At 56.3% G+C, this 19,620-nt stretch overlaps 1 protein-coding gene across 4 annotated transcripts in view; it reads right to left on the reverse strand.

Moving 5' to 3' along the window:
* Positions 1-2,874: 2,874 nt before the first annotated feature.
* DIDO1 (death inducer-obliterator 1) overlaps positions 2,875-19,620 on the reverse strand; it is a 51,805-nt gene continuing 35,059 nt past the window's right edge. For all 4 annotated transcript variants that reach the window (XM_019944688.3, XM_019944682.3, XM_019944686.3 and 1 more), the window contains 9 exons: positions 19,246-19,405; positions 18,349-18,465; positions 18,091-18,195; positions 17,692-17,827; positions 16,940-17,468; positions 16,351-16,504; positions 15,534-15,623; positions 14,532-14,727; positions 2,875-7,403 (listed from right to left, as the gene is read on the reverse strand). In XM_019944688.3, the coding sequence (XP_019800247.2) occupies positions 4,357-7,403; positions 14,532-14,727; positions 15,534-15,623; positions 16,351-16,504; positions 16,940-17,468; positions 17,692-17,827; positions 18,091-18,195; positions 18,349-18,465; positions 19,246-19,405 (4,534 nt within the window). In that variant the 3' untranslated portion in view covers positions 2,875-4,356. The remainder of the gene's footprint in view (positions 7,404-14,531; positions 14,728-15,533; positions 15,624-16,350; positions 16,505-16,939; positions 17,469-17,691; positions 17,828-18,090; positions 18,196-18,348; positions 18,466-19,245; positions 19,406-19,620) is intronic.

Here is a 19,620-nt window from a genome sequence, read left to right on the forward strand (position 1 = left end):
ACATTGCCCTCACTGATGACGCGTGCTTTGGGGTGAATGTCTAGCGGGGGGTGGCCGGCTTGTGTGGAATTTAATGAAAAGTCACTGATTGGAAACCCAGAGCTCTTCTCCAGGGCGGTGCCACCTTCCCTCCCCGCCACCCCGCATCCTCGCCAGCACTTGCTACAGTCAGTTTTCTGACCCTTTACATAAAGGGACACCCTGGGGTGGTGTCCACAGTGGCTGAATTCCTCTTCTTTTTCTCTGGCAGACCCTGATACCCTGATTTGCTGCCTTGCAGCCAGAGGTGGCCGGGTGCCAACCTGGCCAATGAGGTCAAACCAGACATTTGAAAGGGGAACAGAGGCTCTGTTGCTCCTGCTGGTTCCCTCCTATAACAGTGAGGTGATGACATGACGGCTGCAGGGGCAGGCTTCTTGCAAACACGAGGACAAGAGTCATGAGCTGAGGATGCAGAGCACGGGGGACCCTCAGTGACATTGCAAGCCACCAGGGCTGCCTGCCCCACCCTCGTGTGAAGCTCAACGATGGAAAAAGTCTCTGTGCTTCCTTGGTGACCCCCCACCTGAACACCAGCAACATGGGTACAGGAAAATTGGGCCAGAAACACCATTAAGAACACTTGTCTCCAGACGGCAGCATTTGGGAGATCTTGATTTTCTTGGTACACCGCTTTCATTTCCCACATTCTGGGAACACACAGGACCCCACAAATCTCCAGGGAGCCCACATTCTCTGGAAAGTAGAAGTTAGAAAATTATGAACAACGTGAAAAATGTAAATGATGCTTTCTTTTTTAATAAATATATTTATATTTTTTAATTTTTGGCTGCGCTGGGTCTTCGTTGCTGCGCGCGAGCTTTCTCTAGTTGCGGCGAGCGGGGGCTGCTCTGCGTTGCGGCGCGCGGACTTCTCATTGCGGTGGCTCCTCTTGTTGCGGAGCACGGGCCCTAGGCGCACGGGCTTCAGTAGTTGTGGCTCGCGGGCTTCGTTGCTCCGCAGCATGTGGGATCTTCCCGGACTGGGGCACGAACCCGTGTCCCCTGCATCGGCAGGCGGACTCTCAACCACTGCGCCACCAGGGAAGCCCGGCAGGCGGATTCTTAACCACTGAGCCACCAGGGAAGTCCTAAATGACGCTTTTGATGAATACTTGATACCTTTGGGAATTGCCCAGGTTATAAGAAGTGAAGAAAAGATACAAGAATGTATAGAATCCCAATTTTGTAAAAAAAAATAGAGGGAAAAACAGATTAAGGGAAAAGATACAGATGGCTGCCCGTGGTGACCACTGGGTGGAAAGTGTGGGTGGTGTTGGAGGGCCTCCCCTTTCCTAAATGTCTGATGGGAAGCAGGCGTCAGAGCCATCCCAAGCCAGGAGCTCCCATCCCCACCCTGAGGGGCCTGGGTTGGAGGCTGGGGCTCCTACCCTGGGGCACCTGCCTCCTCAACCCTTGCTCAGGCCCCTTCAAGGGCACAGCCAGATGGTCCCCGTCGCTGTGCCTCGCCCTGCTGTCTCCCTGGCCCTGGACCTGCTGGTGCGGGGGTGGGGAGGGTCCGGCCCCTGGGGTGTGATCCTCCCTTGGAGGCTGCTTTCATCCTCCCTGACAGTTGCCTCTGCGGAACTGGATGGGATACGGGGCCCCACCAGGCACCGCGGCCCTCGAGGCCTCAAGCGGGAGGGAGTCCTCATGCCAGGTTTCCGGAGAGCCAAGCGCTGCACGGCGCACCTGATTGTGTGTGAGTGACTTTGGCTAAACGGGGTCACGGGTTGGAGCCGTCAGGTCTGGTCCTGGAGGAGAGCAGGGGTAGTTGGCAGGGTAAGGACGGAGCAGCGGCCGCCACGGGAGTATTCTGTGGAGCAGACAAAGCAGGGCTTGGGGAGGAGGCAAACATCCCAGCTGTACTCGAGGGACTGAGGATTTCAAAACTTGCGCGTATTTTCCCCGACGTTTTGGGGAAACTGCTTGGACAGCAGCCTGCAGGCCAGAGGGACTCACACGTTTTGGAGCCGGGCCCCGTGCCCAGCCCTGCTCGCGTCTATCCTGCAGGATTCGGGATTTCCTCTTTGGCAGGACCTAGCCGTAGGGCGGTCTTCCCCAAGGTCAGGCTAGCGCTGTGGGCTCTCCGTAGACGAGCGGCCACCCTCCTGGCCTCGCCTGGCCCGACGCCTTTCTGAGGCGGCAGTGATGGCGGCGTCCCCTCGCGGGACCCCCGCTTTGCGGCACTCAGCCGGGAAACCAGACGTTAGGTTACTGACTCTCCAGCCCACAGGGGTAGAGCCTGTCCTGCCCGAGGGATGTTCTGCGTGTCTCGGCTCATGGCGGGAGATGGGTGCACAAACTAGTTGAGAAGCTAAATGCTGGCACAAGGGCCACCAGGATGGGGCCAGTCACTGGTGGCCCTGAAGTTCAAGGGCAAGGCCGACACCTTTGTCTTCTCCTCCCAGCCGCGGCCGCTTCCCTGACCTGAAGGCTCCGCATCTGCTGGTACAGCCCCTGCCACTTATTCCACCCGGCAAGGCGCCTGGGCCACCAGCTCCGCCTCACCACACGCTCGTGACCAGCCCGGTGCTCCTTTAAGGCCCGAGTCAGCGGCCGGGGACTTTTGGGTGCCTGCCGACCCTGCCGGTACCGCCTGCCCCACGTCTCTGTCATCCCGACCGTGCGCTTCTCTGTCCTTCCCTTGGTGGCCTCGGGCTTCCTGCTCGACATGGGGTCCTGTGCTGGAACCATCCCGGGAACGGGGTGCATCCGGCAGGGGTCTTCAGGCCAAAGGGCACCGCTGCCCACACCACGCCGACTGCCAAGAAGCGGGAGCTGAGGCATCCCTCTGCAGACCCGACTTTCCAACGCGATGCCACACGAGACAGAAAACCTTCTGTAGATGTTTATTCTACTTCAAGTAACAAAGCTATGAAGTTCCATGTTTTAATGTACAGTGATATAATACTTTGCAATATAAAATACAATTTACAGAAATTTCTATCAAGTAAACCTAAAGAAACACACTTGATTTCTTACATTTGTTGTATTTAAATTAGAAAATTTTTTTTGTTTTACACGTAAAAAAACCTTCACATCTCGTTAGATGTTGGAACTCGTCGCCACTTTAACGTAACCTACTGACAGGGTCTCTAACACCAATCACTCCAAATTGCTAAGTTCTCGGTGTTCTCATAACTTAAACGTTTGTGCTAGAAAGTGAAAGATCTGTAGTGATGTGCAATGGAACAGACTCCAAAGGACAAATGAAATCCTCCAATTTTATATTTGCAAAAGTAAGTTTATGAAAATATAAAAAAATTATCAAAGTTTATTTGTACAGTCAAATAAATTAGCAAGTTTTTTCTCTTTCGCACTTCAGAAGTACTTGGAAAATACATGACAAGAAGCAGTATACTGTGTCTCACAGTGAAAAGCTTTCTAGTTTGTAGTTCTTAAGCTAATATCACTATTTTCATCTCAGGCTTTACACAAATATTGTTCCGTTTCAATGACAAACGTTGAGATTTTGTCACAAGTATGTATCACAGTGCGGAGCTAGTGCACTTTTCCCGGGACAGAGAACCGCTCAGATGGTAAAGTTCAACAAACAAAACGTTCCTGATTATTCAAATCAAAGAAACCTATTCCCTCCACCCGCCCCGCCTTTTAAAGTACACTTAATTGCTTTACTTTCTCACATTCTTTAGGCTGGTAAAATTTAAACATTTTAAAATAAATTGTTATTTAAAATTCCACAATTTCTACTCAGATGTTGCTTTTAATCATGTTTGGGGGTGGGGGGAACATGTAAGGGGATACCTAAACACTGAGCAAAACAAAGAAGTGTGTTTTTGTTTCCTGGTTGGAATTTGTAATTCAAATTTCTTCATGACAAGAGAAAGATGCACCTGTAGTTAAGTCTGGTGTTTCTCAACATTCCAGAGACAGCTGACACAGCCATGCACAGAAACACGTGGCCGCCTGCCCCGAACCCTGTGAAGTCAGCTTCTGGAAACAGGTATCACAGATGAGATGTCAGGAAAGGTATGGCTCTGAGGTCCACTAAACTCCCTTAAAATTTACAATAGTCAAGTTATTAGAAAAGATAACTTTATAATCTGAAAAAGCAATATGCTTTCGTAGGTACTTTCCCATTTCAGTACATTCAAATGGAAATGTTAAAGAGTTCTTAGTTTCTTGTTTATATTTAAAAAGCATCAGAATTGTAAAGGTGTGAAATTTTATAAGAAACCATCATACACAAAATTACAGTAATTTCTCAAGTCCAGAAGGTTCTGTCCTGTGCATGAGCACCCAGCTCTTTCCAAGACCACCTGCTTAGCACGTGAGCGCGGCTTCACGGGCGGCCCTAGGTCTGGGCGGTGGGGGCGGCGGCCCGCGGGGCCTCGGCCTTGGGGTCCCGGGGTCGCTCCGGGCTCCGACTACGGTCCCTGCGGCGCTCCCGCTCGCGGGCCTTGTCGCGGTCACGGTCCCTGCTGCGGGACCTCTCCCGGTCACGTCTACGGTCGCGGTCGCGGTCGCGGTTGCGGCTCCGCTCTCGGGCCCGGTCCCACTCGCGCCCCTTGTCCCTGCCCGCGTTGCGCTCGCGGCCCCGGTCCCACTCGCGGCCAGCGTCCTTGTCGCGGTGTCGGTCCCACTCGCGGCCTCGGTCCCAGTCCCGCTCGCGACTCCAGGTCCGGCCGCGTTCCCGCTCCCAGGGCTTCCCACGCTCCCGCTCGCGCCGGCGGTCCTCAAGGGCCCGGCCCGGGCGGCTGTCGGGCGGCGGGGCCTCGGGCTCCTCCGGGGCCTTGTCCCGGGGCCGCCCCTCGAAGCCTGGGCCTCTGTACTCGTGGCCCCTGCCCTCGCGGAATTCGGCCTCGGGGCCTGGGGCCGGCGCGGCGGGTGGCGCAGGCGGGTGGCTGGGCAGCTCCAGCAGTGGCCGGGGCGCCGGCTTGGGTCCGGGGGCGGCCGGGCCCTGGAAGTGGAAGCGTGGAGGCGCCGACTCGCTCTTCTCGGGGAAGGGAGCGGCGCCCCGGGGTCCCCCAAAGGGCAAGGGCGCCGGTGCCCTCTGGCCGGTGAACCTGGGCGGTGAGTGGACCCTCTGCTCTTCGAACTGCTGAGGCTGCATCCCCCTGGGTCCCGGCACGAATCCAGGAGCTTGGCCCCTGGGGCCTTCAAACTGCCCAGGGTGCGGCCCCCTCGGGCCCACAAAGTGGCCGGCAGGGGGGCCTCTCTGACCTCCGAACTGAGAAGGAGGAGGGCCACCTCGGGGTCCTTTAAACTGCGACAGCAGAGGCCTCCTCTGGCCCCCGAACTGGAAAGGCGTGGCGCCCCTGTTTCCCAGGAACGGGGCCTGCTCGGGCCCCTCGCACTGGCCAGGGGGGCCCGAGGCCTCACCGTAAGGGGCCTCCGGGAACTCCCTCTTCTCCCCGTGGGGGTCCTTGCGGTCTTCAAACGGAGGCGGCCCTGCTCCCCTGGGCCCGCCCAGGTGGGAAGGGGATGGGCCCCTCCCGTCCCCATAGGGAGGTGGCCCGTGTGGCCCTGAGAACAAGGAAGGGATGGGCCCCTTTTGGGGCCCGAATCTGGCTGGTGGAGGCCCCCCTCTCGGCCCGTCGTTATTAGAATTCTCTTCCGAGAACGGAGGGACTGGCCCCCGTGGGCCTGTGTAATTGGGGCCGTGAAGGCCTGACATCCCGAAAGCACGCGGTGCAGGCTCCCGCTGGCCTTGGAACTGGGGTGGAAGCCCCCCTTTCTGTGCTGCGGCAGGGAACGTGCCGGCCCCCTCACCTGGCCTGGGCTGTGGCTCTCTGTCTCCTTCGGTTTCAGCTGCCAGGGAGTCACTTTTTTCGGGAAACTGAGCATTTCTCTGATCGTCGTACTGGCAAGAGCCCAGAGGTTTTTCCTGAGAGTACCCTGGACCCGAGAAAGGATCCCTTCCTCCGGGAGGGTGGAAGGTCTGGCCCTCGTGCTGCGAAGGGAAGAGGGGCTGGAAGGAGGCACCCGGCGGCGTGGGCAGCAGCACCTTCCGGGCAGGCCTGGCCGCGCCGTCCCCGCCGGTCGCGCCCTCAGGCCCCGGGCTTTCCATGGGCTCCCGCAGAGGGCCGTCCTGCTTGGCCGGCAGTGGGGCCTCTTCACCTGGAGCCCACGGTGGAGGGGCTGACTCTGGCTCCTCCTGGGCTGGGAGTGGCCCCGGGCCGGCAGCGGCCCCTCCGGGCGCTTCTCTGGCCAGCGGGGGCCTCGGGGCGGCCTCGCTCTCGTTGCTCTCCGCGGCCAACCGCCGGGCCTGCCGGGGGTCCCGGCTCAGCCGCGCCTCGGCGCTCGGGCCCGGAGCCTGGCTGCCAGCGGGGGGCGCGGCCGGCTTGGCCGCAGCCTGTGGCTCTGGCGGCAGGAGCGCAGCCTTGGGCGGTGGCGACATGAGCGCGTCCGACACGGAGAAGTGGGCCATGGAGGCCCCGACGGCCGCCCTCTGCTGCCTGAGCGCCTCCTCCTGCTCCTCCACCTGCCTCTGCTGCTCCTCGATCTGCTTGGTGAGCTCCTCTATCATCTGCTGCTGTTCGGCCAAGGAGGGCGCCGGCAGGCCCGGCCCGCCGTGCGCGTCCGCACACATTCTGGTGGGCAGGTCGTCGACGGTCACTTTGGCTTCTTCGAGGATCGTCTCGTCCTCCGGGTCATAGGCCACCTCCTCCCGCTCAGCTGCCTCCGCAGCCTTCTCCGCGTCCTGGCGTCGCCCGCGGTCTCCAAGCTGAGTGTCGAAGGCTCTCTCAGGCCCGTACTCTTCCTCGGGGTCATACGGCCTGTCGTCTTCCTCCTCCTCCAGAGCTCTGTCTTTTGAGAACTGACCAAACTGCTGGACAATTGGGTCCAGCAGAGGTGCTGCCGGCAGCCCGCCGCCGGCTTTGGCTCTCGAGTCCTGGTGGGGGGCTGGGGCCGACTCGGCAGGCTCTTTGGTGGGGGGGTCAAACGCCTTCTTCTTCCCAAAGAGAGTCTGCAGGATATGTTCTAGGGGCGAAGCTGTTTTTGAAGAAGAGGAAGTGACAGAGGAAGCGGCCACCGTCACTGATGCGGGTGATGCTGTGACAGTGTTCGTGGCTCCTGGTTTGAGCGACGACAGTATCTGTAACACGGAAGACGAGGCCGGCGCGCCTGGTGCTTCTGGAGGAGGGGGTGGGGGTGGGGGAGACCCCGGGGGTGTGGTGCTGACAGCCGCGTCCCCTGGGCACAGCGGGTACTTGGGCGGCTTCTTCTCAGGGAGCAGGGCTGCTGGCACTCTGGGGTGGACGGGATCCACTTCTTCTTGTGTCTGAGTACGGGGCCGCTTCTCCTCTGTCTTGTCTAATTCGCCGGCATTTGAAGGACGCTTTATTTTTTGACAGATTACTAACCCCAGGATTATGTTTGGACGCGGTGACTCAAGACCTAGAAAACAAAACAGTTGTGCAAATTTTAGAATCGAATTGTAGCTTTTGTCCTTCAGGGGTAAACTCTAGGTGTGAAGGGCAGTGGGGGGATGGTTTCCAGAGGGAGGAGGAGGAAATTCTGTGGCAAAACAGAACCAAGTGTTTGAAGACCAGCTGCAAAAGATGCAAACTGCACCGCGCACCTGCCCGGCCTGACGGGCCCACAAACCACAAAACCAAGGGCCCAATGCACACGCTCATTCGCCCAGTGCTAAAATTATTACAGATTTTCAATTATACGCAACGCTAGGGTAGAGGTGTGCTGGGGGAGGTGGGGAAGGCCAGCACGCACACACTCCAGGACGTTCACCTACTGGGAATGAAGCCTGTATGTACCAGGATGTTTTCTAAACGAACTCTTAGCTGTGTTCCTTTATTTGACTCTTGCTACAAATCAGGAAGGCAGCACCCCCTTTCGACTTTAACTTATGAGCTGCAATATGTAAATTAAGCTATTCATACTAAAATTAAAGGTTCAATTAAGGACCAATTCTACAACTCAATTATAATGATCAACAAAATTATACTGATCGATATAGCACACACCATTCGATAAGTTCATCGGTCACTGGTGTCAAAATTTACAACTGACGGGAAAAGTGACGCTGACCAAAATGCCTAAAACAAATGTTCTTGCAGGTTTAGAAAGACGTTCAACGACCAGTAGCTTATCAAAAGCTACCGAACGCTCAGGTCTCTGTCAACACAAGACGTGCGGCTTAAAGCCCAACGGTGTTCGGGCAGGGGCAACAAAGGACAGACCACGTGGAGAACACGCTGGGAATTTCAGAACATTGCACAGTTCTTAAAAAATAATTATTTCTTTAAAAAGTCTTCATCCAAACATTGTGGATCGTGGTGCACTGTCCCAGGGATGCTACTGTCTCTGTACGGCTCCTCTACCCTCACACTAATAACAAACCCGGAACACCAACAGGGGAACAGAAAAGCCCGAGTCACAGATCGGTAAGTTAGGGAGAAATGATAAACATGGGACCAAAATTTTGTTTGAACAGCATATTTAAAATTAATCAAATTGTATAAACTCAATTTACACATAAATCACTATTGTGTAAAAGATATTCATGCTATATATTTTTTGTTTAATCACTAAAAAAGAAAATCAGCGCTGTTTTTCCTACTCTTTCTGTGATTTTTAAGTTGATCACAGATCAAATAGTTGTCTCTGGACACCCACTGTGTAGTTCTGAGCGCCTGTCACCCTTCCTAAATTCCAACAGAGGTGGGTTGACATGCCGAGCACGAGGGTGGCGGATGTCCCACCCCGCCCCCGAGGAGGAAGACCCGGCATGCCAGAGTGAGCTGGGCTGGCCCAGCATCCACATGGATCGGCGAGGTACCGCCAGCCCCCCTCCCCACTGTGCTCAGCGCCTCGTTTCACAGGCTGACATTCAAGGGCTGAGGTGCCCATGAAGACACCCACTCATGATAAGAGGAACGGCTTCTTCCAGAATGTCCTCTGCCTGCCCTTCTGATGACACTGGTGACTCAGGGGAAGGAGGAGCTGGGCAAAGGAGGGCGTGGAGACAGGAAGGCCAGGCCCACTGCACTGAGCATGGCATCCAGATGGTTCTGCTCAGATGTGAAAGATACTCTATCAAGTTTGCTTTCTAATCAAAATGAATTATTTTAACTTAAAATAGTAAATCTCTCACTCACTATAACAGCCACTTACTGAATAATTTACAGCTCACTAATATCCAGTTTGGGGCACAGTCAATAGCTCAACTGGCTCTCGTGGCCCTTTCTGGACCGACTGTCACTGACACGGCCCCAGAGCTGGCAGAGCAGGTCCCCAGCCGAGCCACAAGCTGGAGCCTTGGCCAGCTCTGTGAGCAGCAGCAGAGGAGGAATGTGCTCGGCCACGCGGGCGGGGGTGGGGAGGGCTGGGGAGCCCCGGCCAGGGGCGTCCTCTCAGCAGCCCAGGGCCCACGACTGTCCTCTGTCCTCAGTGCGGATGGGCTATGCTACCTCTGAAGAGCTAAACTTCTAAGGTGCCAACACCAGGGCCTGCGGCATGAATCGCGTTTCAGGTCAAAGACGCTGTGTGTGGAGGCTAAGTCACTGCGTTAAATCCAGGGAGGTGGGGTCCTGTCCTCAGGAGGTGCGCCAGCCCTACAACTTGCAGCAGCTTTATATGCTTCCTAACAAAACTGATATATCCCAGACGTGGCAAAATTCTCTAGACTCTACCCTTTGTGGGCACAGGCGTCACAGGTGAGGTTATAATTAAATTACTTAACATTTACATTTGTTTCGAAAACAGTTAACTCCCTGGAGACCAGCACCTAACTAAGCAGCTAGTATTGTTAAATGCTTTCAGCTCAACTACTTCGTCTACACACACCCGTAAGCGATCTAACAAAGCTCGAGCTGGAGGAGTGTTAGTTTTGAATTTCCCCACTGATCTTCCCCAGGACTTTACACTTAAATTGGGCTGTTTCTGAAGCAGTCAAATCTCATCTGCTTCACCTGTGCACGTTATGGCTGCATGAGACTTGAAATGTAACCAGCACCGTGGAGATGACTTACTCGTGGAAGAGTATGATTCACTGTGCTACCGGGGCCTCGGCAGTGACCGTCAGGGAGGTGAGGGCACGTCTGGCTCCACCCCGCTCCGCACCCTCACAACAGGCGCCTGGCAAGGGCACGCTGGACACAAAGGGCTACTACCACTGGGGCGGGGCAGGGGCAGCCTTCGCCTGAAGGCCCCATTTTCTGCCTGGGGCCCCTGTGGGCGCGCCCACTGTTGAGTGTGAGCCCTGGAGAGGAGAGGGCGCCCCGCTGGCTGCGTGCAGAGACAGGGCTCCCGCTGGGGCCCGGGGCGCCTCCCCGGCTCCGCACAGGGCCTCTGTCCCATGGTCACAAGAGGGGCGCTTACTTACCGACCTCCCTTTGAGGGTAGTGGGGAGGCTTATGACTCATCAAGTAGATGAGAACTAGGTGGGAGGCCACTGAACTATCATTTCCAGACACGGGGTACTGATCAGACTGAGCACCGGGGTGTCGGCACCCCTGCCCGACCCCCTCCAAATTGCGGGAGAAACGTGTCCACAATGTCCGGTGTGGATGAAACAAGCCTTCTTAGCTGCATGTAGGTCCCCGAGTCTTCACGGTGAAAGGGTCAGCCCCAGACCACCCGTACAGGGAAAGAAGTGGACAAACCCAGGGACGAGGGACAGCTGAAAAGGTGTGTGTGGATTTCCTGAGCCAAGACCCAAACCAGGATCTGTGTCCAGGTGTGTCAGCAACAGGGCCGCGGGGGAAGCAGCCCCCATGCACCTTGGATGTGGCGCAGCGGGGGGACAAGGTTTAGTTTTAATAAACCAGATGAAAGCTGTCCAACTATCAAATGAGGCGTTTACCCCTAAATCTACCTGGAATGCTCCACTATTCAGTGTTTAAAGTGAACACCTTCTTGTGGTCTGAGTCCGACAAGACAAAACGTCCACACCTGCGGGAACAGAAACTGTGCTGGAGTTAGCCGCAACCGTCCTCGAAGAGGACTTGGGCAGAGACGCAGCAAATACGAGGAGAAGCAGCTGCCCGCCCGCCACACTCGGCTCCCATGCAGACTTCGCCCGCTCCCACTCTTGGGTCCCTAAGACCTGTGCAAAGCCAGGGCTCCGCGTCCCAGTGAGGAGAGCGTCGTCCATCCGTCCGCCCGCCCGTGTCCAGGCGCCCCCAGCACAGCACCGCCACCTGCACAGCCAGAAGCACACTGGCGTCGGCTGAGGCAAAGCAAGGTGGAGACAGTCCTCCGTCACAGTGCACCTGGATGGGCACCAAGAGCTACCAAATGGTTCAAATTCAGACAAACAATGACCAGTTTCCATGAAATATTTTTATTGATTTCAAAGGAGAGAAAAGCACTTTCCATTCAGCACGATTTTGCCTTTGATTACAGCATCTGTACACAGCTATGCACGCAGAAACTGAAGACGTGCTTACCTGACAATATTGCAAGTCACGGAAACGGTCTGCTCATTTAGGAAGCAGTTAAGCGTGAGGACAGAAGGCAGACACCACGGATGGAGCCAGCCTGCTAAGAGAATGGCCCTCGCCCTGCAATGCCTCGGAAGGCAGGTCCCTGTCCTCTGCTCAGGGTGGTCCACACCTTAGATGCCTGAGGGCCCTCGACAGGCGCCCCCCACCCCCTCGGGAGGGCCGGGCGCCCTGGCCTAGGCCCAGCATCCCATCTGACTGGTCTTCCTTCTGTGAATAAAGCCCCTAGACGCGCGGACCAGCTGAGACCCGAGTCCCCAGGGGTGGAGCCCCGTCAGCGTGTGTGGGACTGAGCTGAGCCGTGTCCACAGTGGAAGGACTGTCCGCTGGCTCAGAGAGACGCGGGCCTCCCAGCCGTCCTCCAGGCTGTGTGACGTGGCGACGGCCTGGCGCCTCTGGGACAAGTCGAGGGAGCCCGGGAGGACAAAAGGCCCTGGAGGCAGACTGGGCTCGGATGGGCTCTGTTGCCGTGCAGGGACTGGGCTGTGGGTTCTGCGTGGAGACCACCCCGTGTCCACCATCCAAGCGTGGGGCAGAGAGGACGCTGACCACAAGCAGGCCGCGCAGGCCTCCCCGGCACCGCACATGGATTCAACACCTCGTGTCCTCGCCTGCTTCTCCAGTGAGCCATACTGTCAAAACCTACGGGGCTCCCAAGTCCAGAGACGGACGTGCCGAGTCGGCACTCTCCACCCCCACAGACCTGCCCTCCTCCTCCCAGAGGCCCGCCCGCTGGCGGGCTGCCCGAAGTGGGAGGCCTGTGCCCCACCGAGGCCTTGGGATGGAGATGCGGCCGGGTCGGACCCTGACTCCACGCTTACTGGCCCTGCGAGCTCAGGCAGCAACAACCCTGGGCAGTGCGGGCGCTCCCTGCTGAGGGGCTGACATGGGGGGTCAAGGGTGCTCCCCTCAGGGTGCGGGGCCAGCGCTGCCAGGCAGCATGTGCTCAAGCCCACTGGCTGCTCCGTCGACGGACACGGCAGCCCCTCAGACTGGACCTGTGCCGTCAAAGGATGCTGTGCAGAGACGGGAGGAACACCCCCGGCCCACCTTCCAACACTCATGCACACACACAACACGCACATGACGCACACACCGCGAGCCTGGGACACACGGACGTCTGTACCCAGGGAGTGCCAAGTCACGCTACAAACGTGCGAAGCAGCTCAGGCAGGTAACGTGGCCTCTGGGGCCAAGGGAGTCTGGCTGATGTGCAGGTGTACAGAACACACACGGATGTTAACGTCAAACAAAGGTAGCAGGAGAATTAAAAATACATATACTAAATTGAGCGAGCTGAGATTTAGAAGCTCTTCGATTAAAAGTCTTTAAAAGTTTATGGTAAAATTTCCCATACAATCACATTTCGAAAGCCCCTCTTCCTACTTGATTTTAATGAAACCTTCGTTCTCTATTGTGGATGAAAACCCGCAGGCCTTTGAGCATCCCCTTCAGGAAGTGACAGCCTTGGGAATGCAGGTGGAGGAGTGATGTCCACTCCGCTGGTCATCAAGTGTGGTCACTTAGCAGATGAGGTGAGCGCCCTGCCCAGCCTTCCTTGTCCCCGTGTCACCCCGGAACACCCAGCGCGGCCCCCTCCCTCTGCCAGCCAGGCCCCAACCCAGCACTGCACCAGCTCCCACCGCGGCTCCAACTAGGGGTCCCCTCGGTGGCCCCTGCGCCCCTGCCTCCTCACCACGCCTGACCTCAACCACCTCTGCTCCACTCAGGGTCTGTCTGTGGCCCCGAACCTGGCAGCCCCCTGCTCGTGTGACAAGGTGCACCGGGACGGAGTCAGGCAAGACCCCACCGCAGGCTCTGCAGGTGGAGCCGTGAGGGGGGCTCCAACGCGGGTGAAACAGGGCTTTGTCACCTCCCAGGTCCCGCTGCTACAGACGCGCAGAGTGTGCATGTCACAGGATCTACGCTCACACTAGGCCCCGCTTAGGCTTCCACCCTTGTGACTGACCGGAGGCTCCTCATGGTATCGGGAAGTCGGCTTCACCACCGTCACCGCTGTGTCAGGAACACGGCGTCCAGGGAGCCGGCCAGCGCCCCAGGAGCTGCCCGCCAAGAACCTCGGCCACGGCCCTCCCTGCTGCCCATCAGGCAGCACCGCTTTAGCACGAGGAGTGGGACAGCCCCCCGGAGAGCTTGGCTTCTAACGTGTTTGGCACTGAGACAGTTCCGTGTGTTATGTCAGGGAACACGAGCCCTGCGGTCACGGGGACCGACCAGGAAGCTGGGCCCAGCCGCAGAGCCGCCGGGGCGCTGGCCATGGACACGGAGGCAGCGGGCGCGGGCGTGGCCACCGCCTGTAGAAGCAAGTGCTTCAAGAGCGCTGACCGCGGGTTACGCTCAGCATCTTCTAGGCTTAGCCGTTTTGGGGGCGCCACGGCCAAGGAGACACTCCCATTCAGGCACCTTTCTGCGAGACTTAAGTCCCGTCAACTTCTCAGGGTTAAGAGGAGTTGGGTCCCCAGAGACCACGTCCCCCTTGGAATCACCCTTAGCTCCCTTGACAAGCCTGAACTTTCTTTCTGGTCAGCCTGGAAGTAATTCTTTAGAAGCAGCACTTTCTAAGGAATGGGTGAACAGAAAGTGGTCTGCCGAAGGTACGAATTCGAACAGCAGATTTCAAAGTGACTATTTCTAGAACTAGTTCCTGTCTCAACGCTATTTCTCGTTTCTCCTCAAAACGAATGCCTGTAGCGAAGAGGCTTGGCCTGACGCCTGCAAGGAGGCAAGCCCGCAGGCCAGGCCCAGGCCCCGCCCTCCCGGCACTGCCCAGCTCCCGCCGCCAACACCCTGCTCACACGAGGCGGGCGGGCTCCGGACAGGTTTGTCCCTCTTCACAGGACTTTTCTAAGACAATTCACACCTTCCTCAGGGGACCTCCGGTGCCACCCTCCACTACCCAGGAAGTCCCATAGCTCGACGCTACTTCACCCCTGCTCCCAAGTTCCGCTGCCAAAGGCCGGGTCTGGGTGAGGCACGCAGCTCGCTGGGACTGACTCCGCAGGGCGTGGGGGGGACGTGTGGGCAGAAGGCTGGGGCCTACCTGGTCCCTCAAAGGGCAGGAGTTTGGAGGGCACAGGGTCCGCGGCGCTCAGCGGGATCAGGTAGAGGTCCTTGACGTGCCTACTGTTGTTTGCCACGACGCCGAAGCGGCCGCGGCTGCTGAAATAGGAGTACAGAGAGATGTAGGCCACCTCCTCCTCCTCCGTCGCGGGGTGGAAGCGGATCAGACACAGCTCCTGCAACAAACAGAGGGCGGGGAGCATTGACCTGCGGCCTCTCGGAAAGGCAGCCGCTTCACCTTGCACCTAAGCCCCAAAAGCAGGAGGGAAGCGAGGACAGGAGCAACCAGCTCTGATTCTGACCGTCACAGCCCTGCTGCCCAACACATCCGAACAACGAGCTAGTGAAGAGGACACAGGCCCGAGTCTCAAGACTGCTGGGTTTGGTCTTGGTTTCGGAGGGACCGCTTTAAAACTACTCAGCCCCACTGTCCTCAACACAGAGCCCACCTCCTGGGGCGCTCGTACTGATGGGGTACTCTGTGTGCAGGGCCAGCCTGGGGCAGTGTCTGACACAGAGCTAAGTGACCACTAAGCGTGTGATGAGCTGCCCGCAGCTCCGAAACGGGAGGGCTGAACTAGACCAGGGTTGTAACCCTTCTGTGACCCCAGTGAAAACAAGAGCCCCTCCCCCAAAGAGCACTGCACACGCAGACACACAGCTGCGTCCGCATTTCAGGGGTTCAGACTCCAGCCCAGCCGCCTCCCCCCACCTCTACTCCATCAGCTCAGACAAGAAAGGGACAGAGCATCTGTATTCCTAGCTCTGAACTGCACATGCGCTTTCACAAAGCTTCCACCGTCATGCTACTCAGACACCCCTTCACAGGTTAGCCAGCTATCAACTTAAACGTTCACCTGCAAGTATCTCACGAACTAGAGACATTTCAGGTATTAACGCGCAAGACGAGAGTCAAAGAAAGAGCCGTGTGTAAACAAACCCCTTCCTCCTCGGGTGCAGAGGTCAGACTGTGGGCAGGTACCTTAGACACTGAAGATCGGAGCTTGCCGACGTAATCCCAGACTGTCTTTGGGGCAATCCTTCCGCCGATGTGAATTGTGTCGGGCAGGTCCTAAGTGAAATGAACTCTGATTAAATGGCCGGTGGAACCGTGGCGGTCACAGAGAGACCCCAAACTACCCGAGATTCACAACTAAGAAAACTGCAACTATCCCAAACAAAGCAGCAATAACGGTGTCAAATGTTGCTTAGCTGACTAACATCCGGGATTATGAGTGACCACACCCAAGGGTGGCAGGAGGAGAAGCTTCTGCTCAATAGGGTGACAGTCAGCAATATGTTTTACTGTTGTCTTTTAGGAACATACGCATAAAGATCCAGGTATGTCTCAGAAGTGACTGAGCACTCTTTGTTAAGTCTGAAATGCTAGTGCTGTTTTGCTAATTTTGAAAAATTAGCACGTGTGTCCCTGTCACGTGTGCCCCTCCACACCAAGGCAGGTCATGCGTGTCTGGCCACACCTGCAGTGGGCACATGCACACCCAGGTTGGTTTTGCACAAGCTCTAGTGAACAGAGGGAGAAGGAAGACAAGCTTCAGCTTCTTCAGAAAAGATGGAGGGTCTGATTTCTCTTTGAATTTTCGCCACTGTGCAAACCACGTAACCTGCTGACTCGGCCCGGCAACCCCTATTCTGCCTTCAGAGGTGCTCGCGTGTCCAGACACTCAGCAGGAAGGTGGTCACACGCCTGACTCCAGCGCGGGACCAGAGTGCCCGTGGAAAACGCGTGCACGCACACACACACGCACACACACACTTCTCTCCCTCCTGGTTCTAACCTCACTGAGATAATCAAAACATCCAGAGACAGGATACGCCTTAGTGACAAACTTCGCTACACTCTGCATGTTAATAAATCCTTTCCAAATGGTGCCGAGTCGAGACAAAAAGAGGGTGGTATCGCCTTCTGGAGGGGAGCGGGACTCTGAGATGCTGCAAAACAAAACCACAGAAGATACGTGAATCTTTCTCTCTGCCCAAAGAATCCCCAATATTTATTTATTTATTTAACGTGTTTACAAAAGCAAAGTGAATTCTTGCAAGTTTTGATAGCTTACTTTTTCAAATTAATTACTTTAATCATAATGATATAAACACATTCTGGTCAAAGAAATATAAACTATATAGGCAATAAACTGGATGGCTGTAAATTTAAATTCCAGTTTTCAAGAACTATATTTCTAAGGTGATAATTAGTCATCCTAAAACTGAAGCCTTAAAAAAACGCCTTTTTAAAATAGAAAATTGAGGAGAGTTGTATTTCTGGGTGGATTTCAGAGCCGAAAGACTGAATCACTCATTACTGCTCCTGTTCATCTGAAAGAAAGGCCACAGCTCAGCTGCTCAGACCACACACGGGGCCCGTACCTGATGCTTGGCGACGGTGGGACCGACAGGAGGTATCTGGGCTCGGGCGACGCGGACGGCTTGGCCAGGATGGACTTGGGCACCGTCACGGAGGTCGGCACAGGCTTCGGGACGTCCTGTCGGGGCTCCGCTGGGTGGGCGCTGTCTGGGCGGGCTGCCGAGGGAGCCGTGCCCGTGCTCGGCCCGCCTGGTGCAGTCCTGGGGTCTCGGCCAGACACCGTGACTGTGGTGAGCACTCCGCCGCCCCCAGGGGCCGGGCAGGGGGCGCCTTCCAGGGCGGAGGGCTCGGGGTGGCCGTCCTCTGGAGGCACCGGGAGGGACCTTCCCTCCAAATGGGCGCGCGCAGCGCTTTCCAGGTCTGGCTCCGAGGCGTTTTCAGGCAGAGTTTCTGGTGCCGCATGATCGGCTGAGCTGAGAGCGGGCTCAGAGGCAGAGCTGTCATGCTTGGACTTTGAGTCCTCCTTCTTGGCAGAAGTTGACCACTTTTGCTTTTGCGGAGCTGGCTCATCTTCCGACGATGGAACCTGACCTGGAGAACAGAAGGAAGGCCTTCGTGAGAAATCCCACACGTTCGAGAGCAAAGCCTGCCCGTGGGTAGACAGACGATCACTGCTTTAAAACAACACCACTATAAAGGCAGGGGCTCACTTCCTAAGCTTGAAGAAATGATTCTACCCTTTCCACTGTGTAACCTGGTTTGAATGCAGCTGTCCCGAGAAGGGTCTCCACAGTCTCCCCCAAGATCTGCTCACCTGTGCAGATCTTACAATTGAGGTCAAAGAGGTGCGCCCGGTGCTGCCCGGTCGTGTCCTGCAGCATGCTGCCGACAAGGTCCAGCAGCGGGGCTGCGCTCCTCTCGGGGGCCGCCCGCACCGATTCTTGCTGTTCCTAAAGCACAAGAAGCAGAGAAGGTCATTTCTCTGCCACCCCCTCTCCACATCAGCAGCACCCATGGAAGAAACATCTCACGTGATTAAGAACCACTGAAAAAAGAGCAAAAGGACTACTGAATACAAGTACTTGAGAAGCAATACAACTACACACACTTGTGTCAGCTCAGTGTCTTGCCCAGTAATTCAGGCACCTAACAACGTCTGGAACGGGATCATCTTAGTCAATTCTCGTGAGCACTGGAAATCCTAAACGCTTACATCAGAATCTGATACTGGCGGAGAATCTTCCATATCGGGAATAGTTTCCTGTTTAACAGTTGGCTTCTTAGTCTCATTATGCAATTTAGTTCTGGACTCCATCACCTAAGATGAAAAAGACAGACAAACATGAAAACTTAGCCCTTCTTTCCCAAAGGGACTCTCTCATGCCAACGGGCTATTAATTCACTCTGGGGTGGGGGGGGCGCTGGTGTCAGGCTTCTGGCACCCGCAGCCTCCTCTCCCGTCGGCACTCACAGGCTTTGACGATCTCTCTTTCCACATGGAAAGCTCTTTGGAGACAAGTTCTTCTGGCTTCATTCTCACAAGTTTTGCCAAAGAGATTTCTTCACGCAGAACACGATGGAAGAGCCCCTGTAAACAAACATCTCTTGTTCACTCGTTCCCTCTAAGAGGGCTTCCCTCTAAGAGGGCTTCCCTGGTGGTGCAGTGGTTGAGAGTCCGCCTGCCGATGCAGGGGACACGGGTTCGTGCCCCGGTCTGGGAAGATCCCACAGGCTGCGGAGCGGCTGGGCCCGTGAGCCATGGCTGCTGAGCCTGCACGTCCGGAGCCTGTGCTCCACAACGGGAGAGGCCACAACAGTGAGAGGCCCGCGTACCGCAAAAACAAAAAAACAACAAAAAACAAAAAAAACCCTCTAAGATACTAGAGAGGATGTGGAGATGGGCAGCAAGGCAAGCCCCTGCCCCGCAGCAGGACGAGGGCCCGGAGCATCCCATCGATGCTCGGAGAACAAGGGCCCTGAGGTCAGGCAGCTGATCTCGAGTATCCCGCCGCACTGACCCTGCTACAAAGACCACTTCACAGAAAACACAATCGACTGAAGAAGGTACAGTGTCAGGGACAAAGGTAGAAGAAATCCCTTCTGCCAGGGGCTTAACAAGGCGAAATGGAAAGTCAGAGTATGTGCCCTGCTTCTAAACACAGGTAAGAGGTCAAGAGGCCGATCCAGACAGCGTGGGCCCCGGCAGGCACACAGGCGTGCGGGTGGCAAGAACCTCAGCGGGCGAGCGCCTGGCCCCACGGGAACAGCATGCCACTCACCCACAGCTGCAGGGGGACCCACTGCCCTAACCCAGGCCTGGGCAGCACCTGGCCAGGACTGCCCCCTCTCCTGACGGTCGGACACGCACCTGGTTTTTGGGGTCCTTGAGGTTGAACATGAGGCTGCGGTACTTGCTCTTGTACCGATTGTCTGTGACTCGGAACAAGTTAAACATCTCCTTCTCGATGTGCAGTGCAATTTTTCCTACTTCATTTTCTGTCATGATTAAGTCATCGCTGTCAGTGACTCTAGATGGAATGAAAAAAACCCCACGGTAACTGCTGCATTTACATGCCATGTGGGATCTCAGCTCCCCAACCAGGGATGGAACCCCAGTGCCCCCTGCAGTGGAAGCGCGGAGTCTTAACCACCGGACCACCAGGGAAGTCCCACATGTGACATTTTTCTTAAACAGCGGAGCCATCGCGAAACAACCACCCTTTACGTGGCAAACTTTCCACTT

Source organism: Tursiops truncatus, chromosome 15, assembly GCF_011762595.2.
Source record: "Tursiops truncatus isolate mTurTru1 chromosome 15, mTurTru1.mat.Y, whole genome shotgun sequence".
In the NCBI taxonomy this organism is placed as follows: domain Eukaryota; kingdom Metazoa; phylum Chordata; class Mammalia; order Artiodactyla; family Delphinidae; genus Tursiops; species Tursiops truncatus.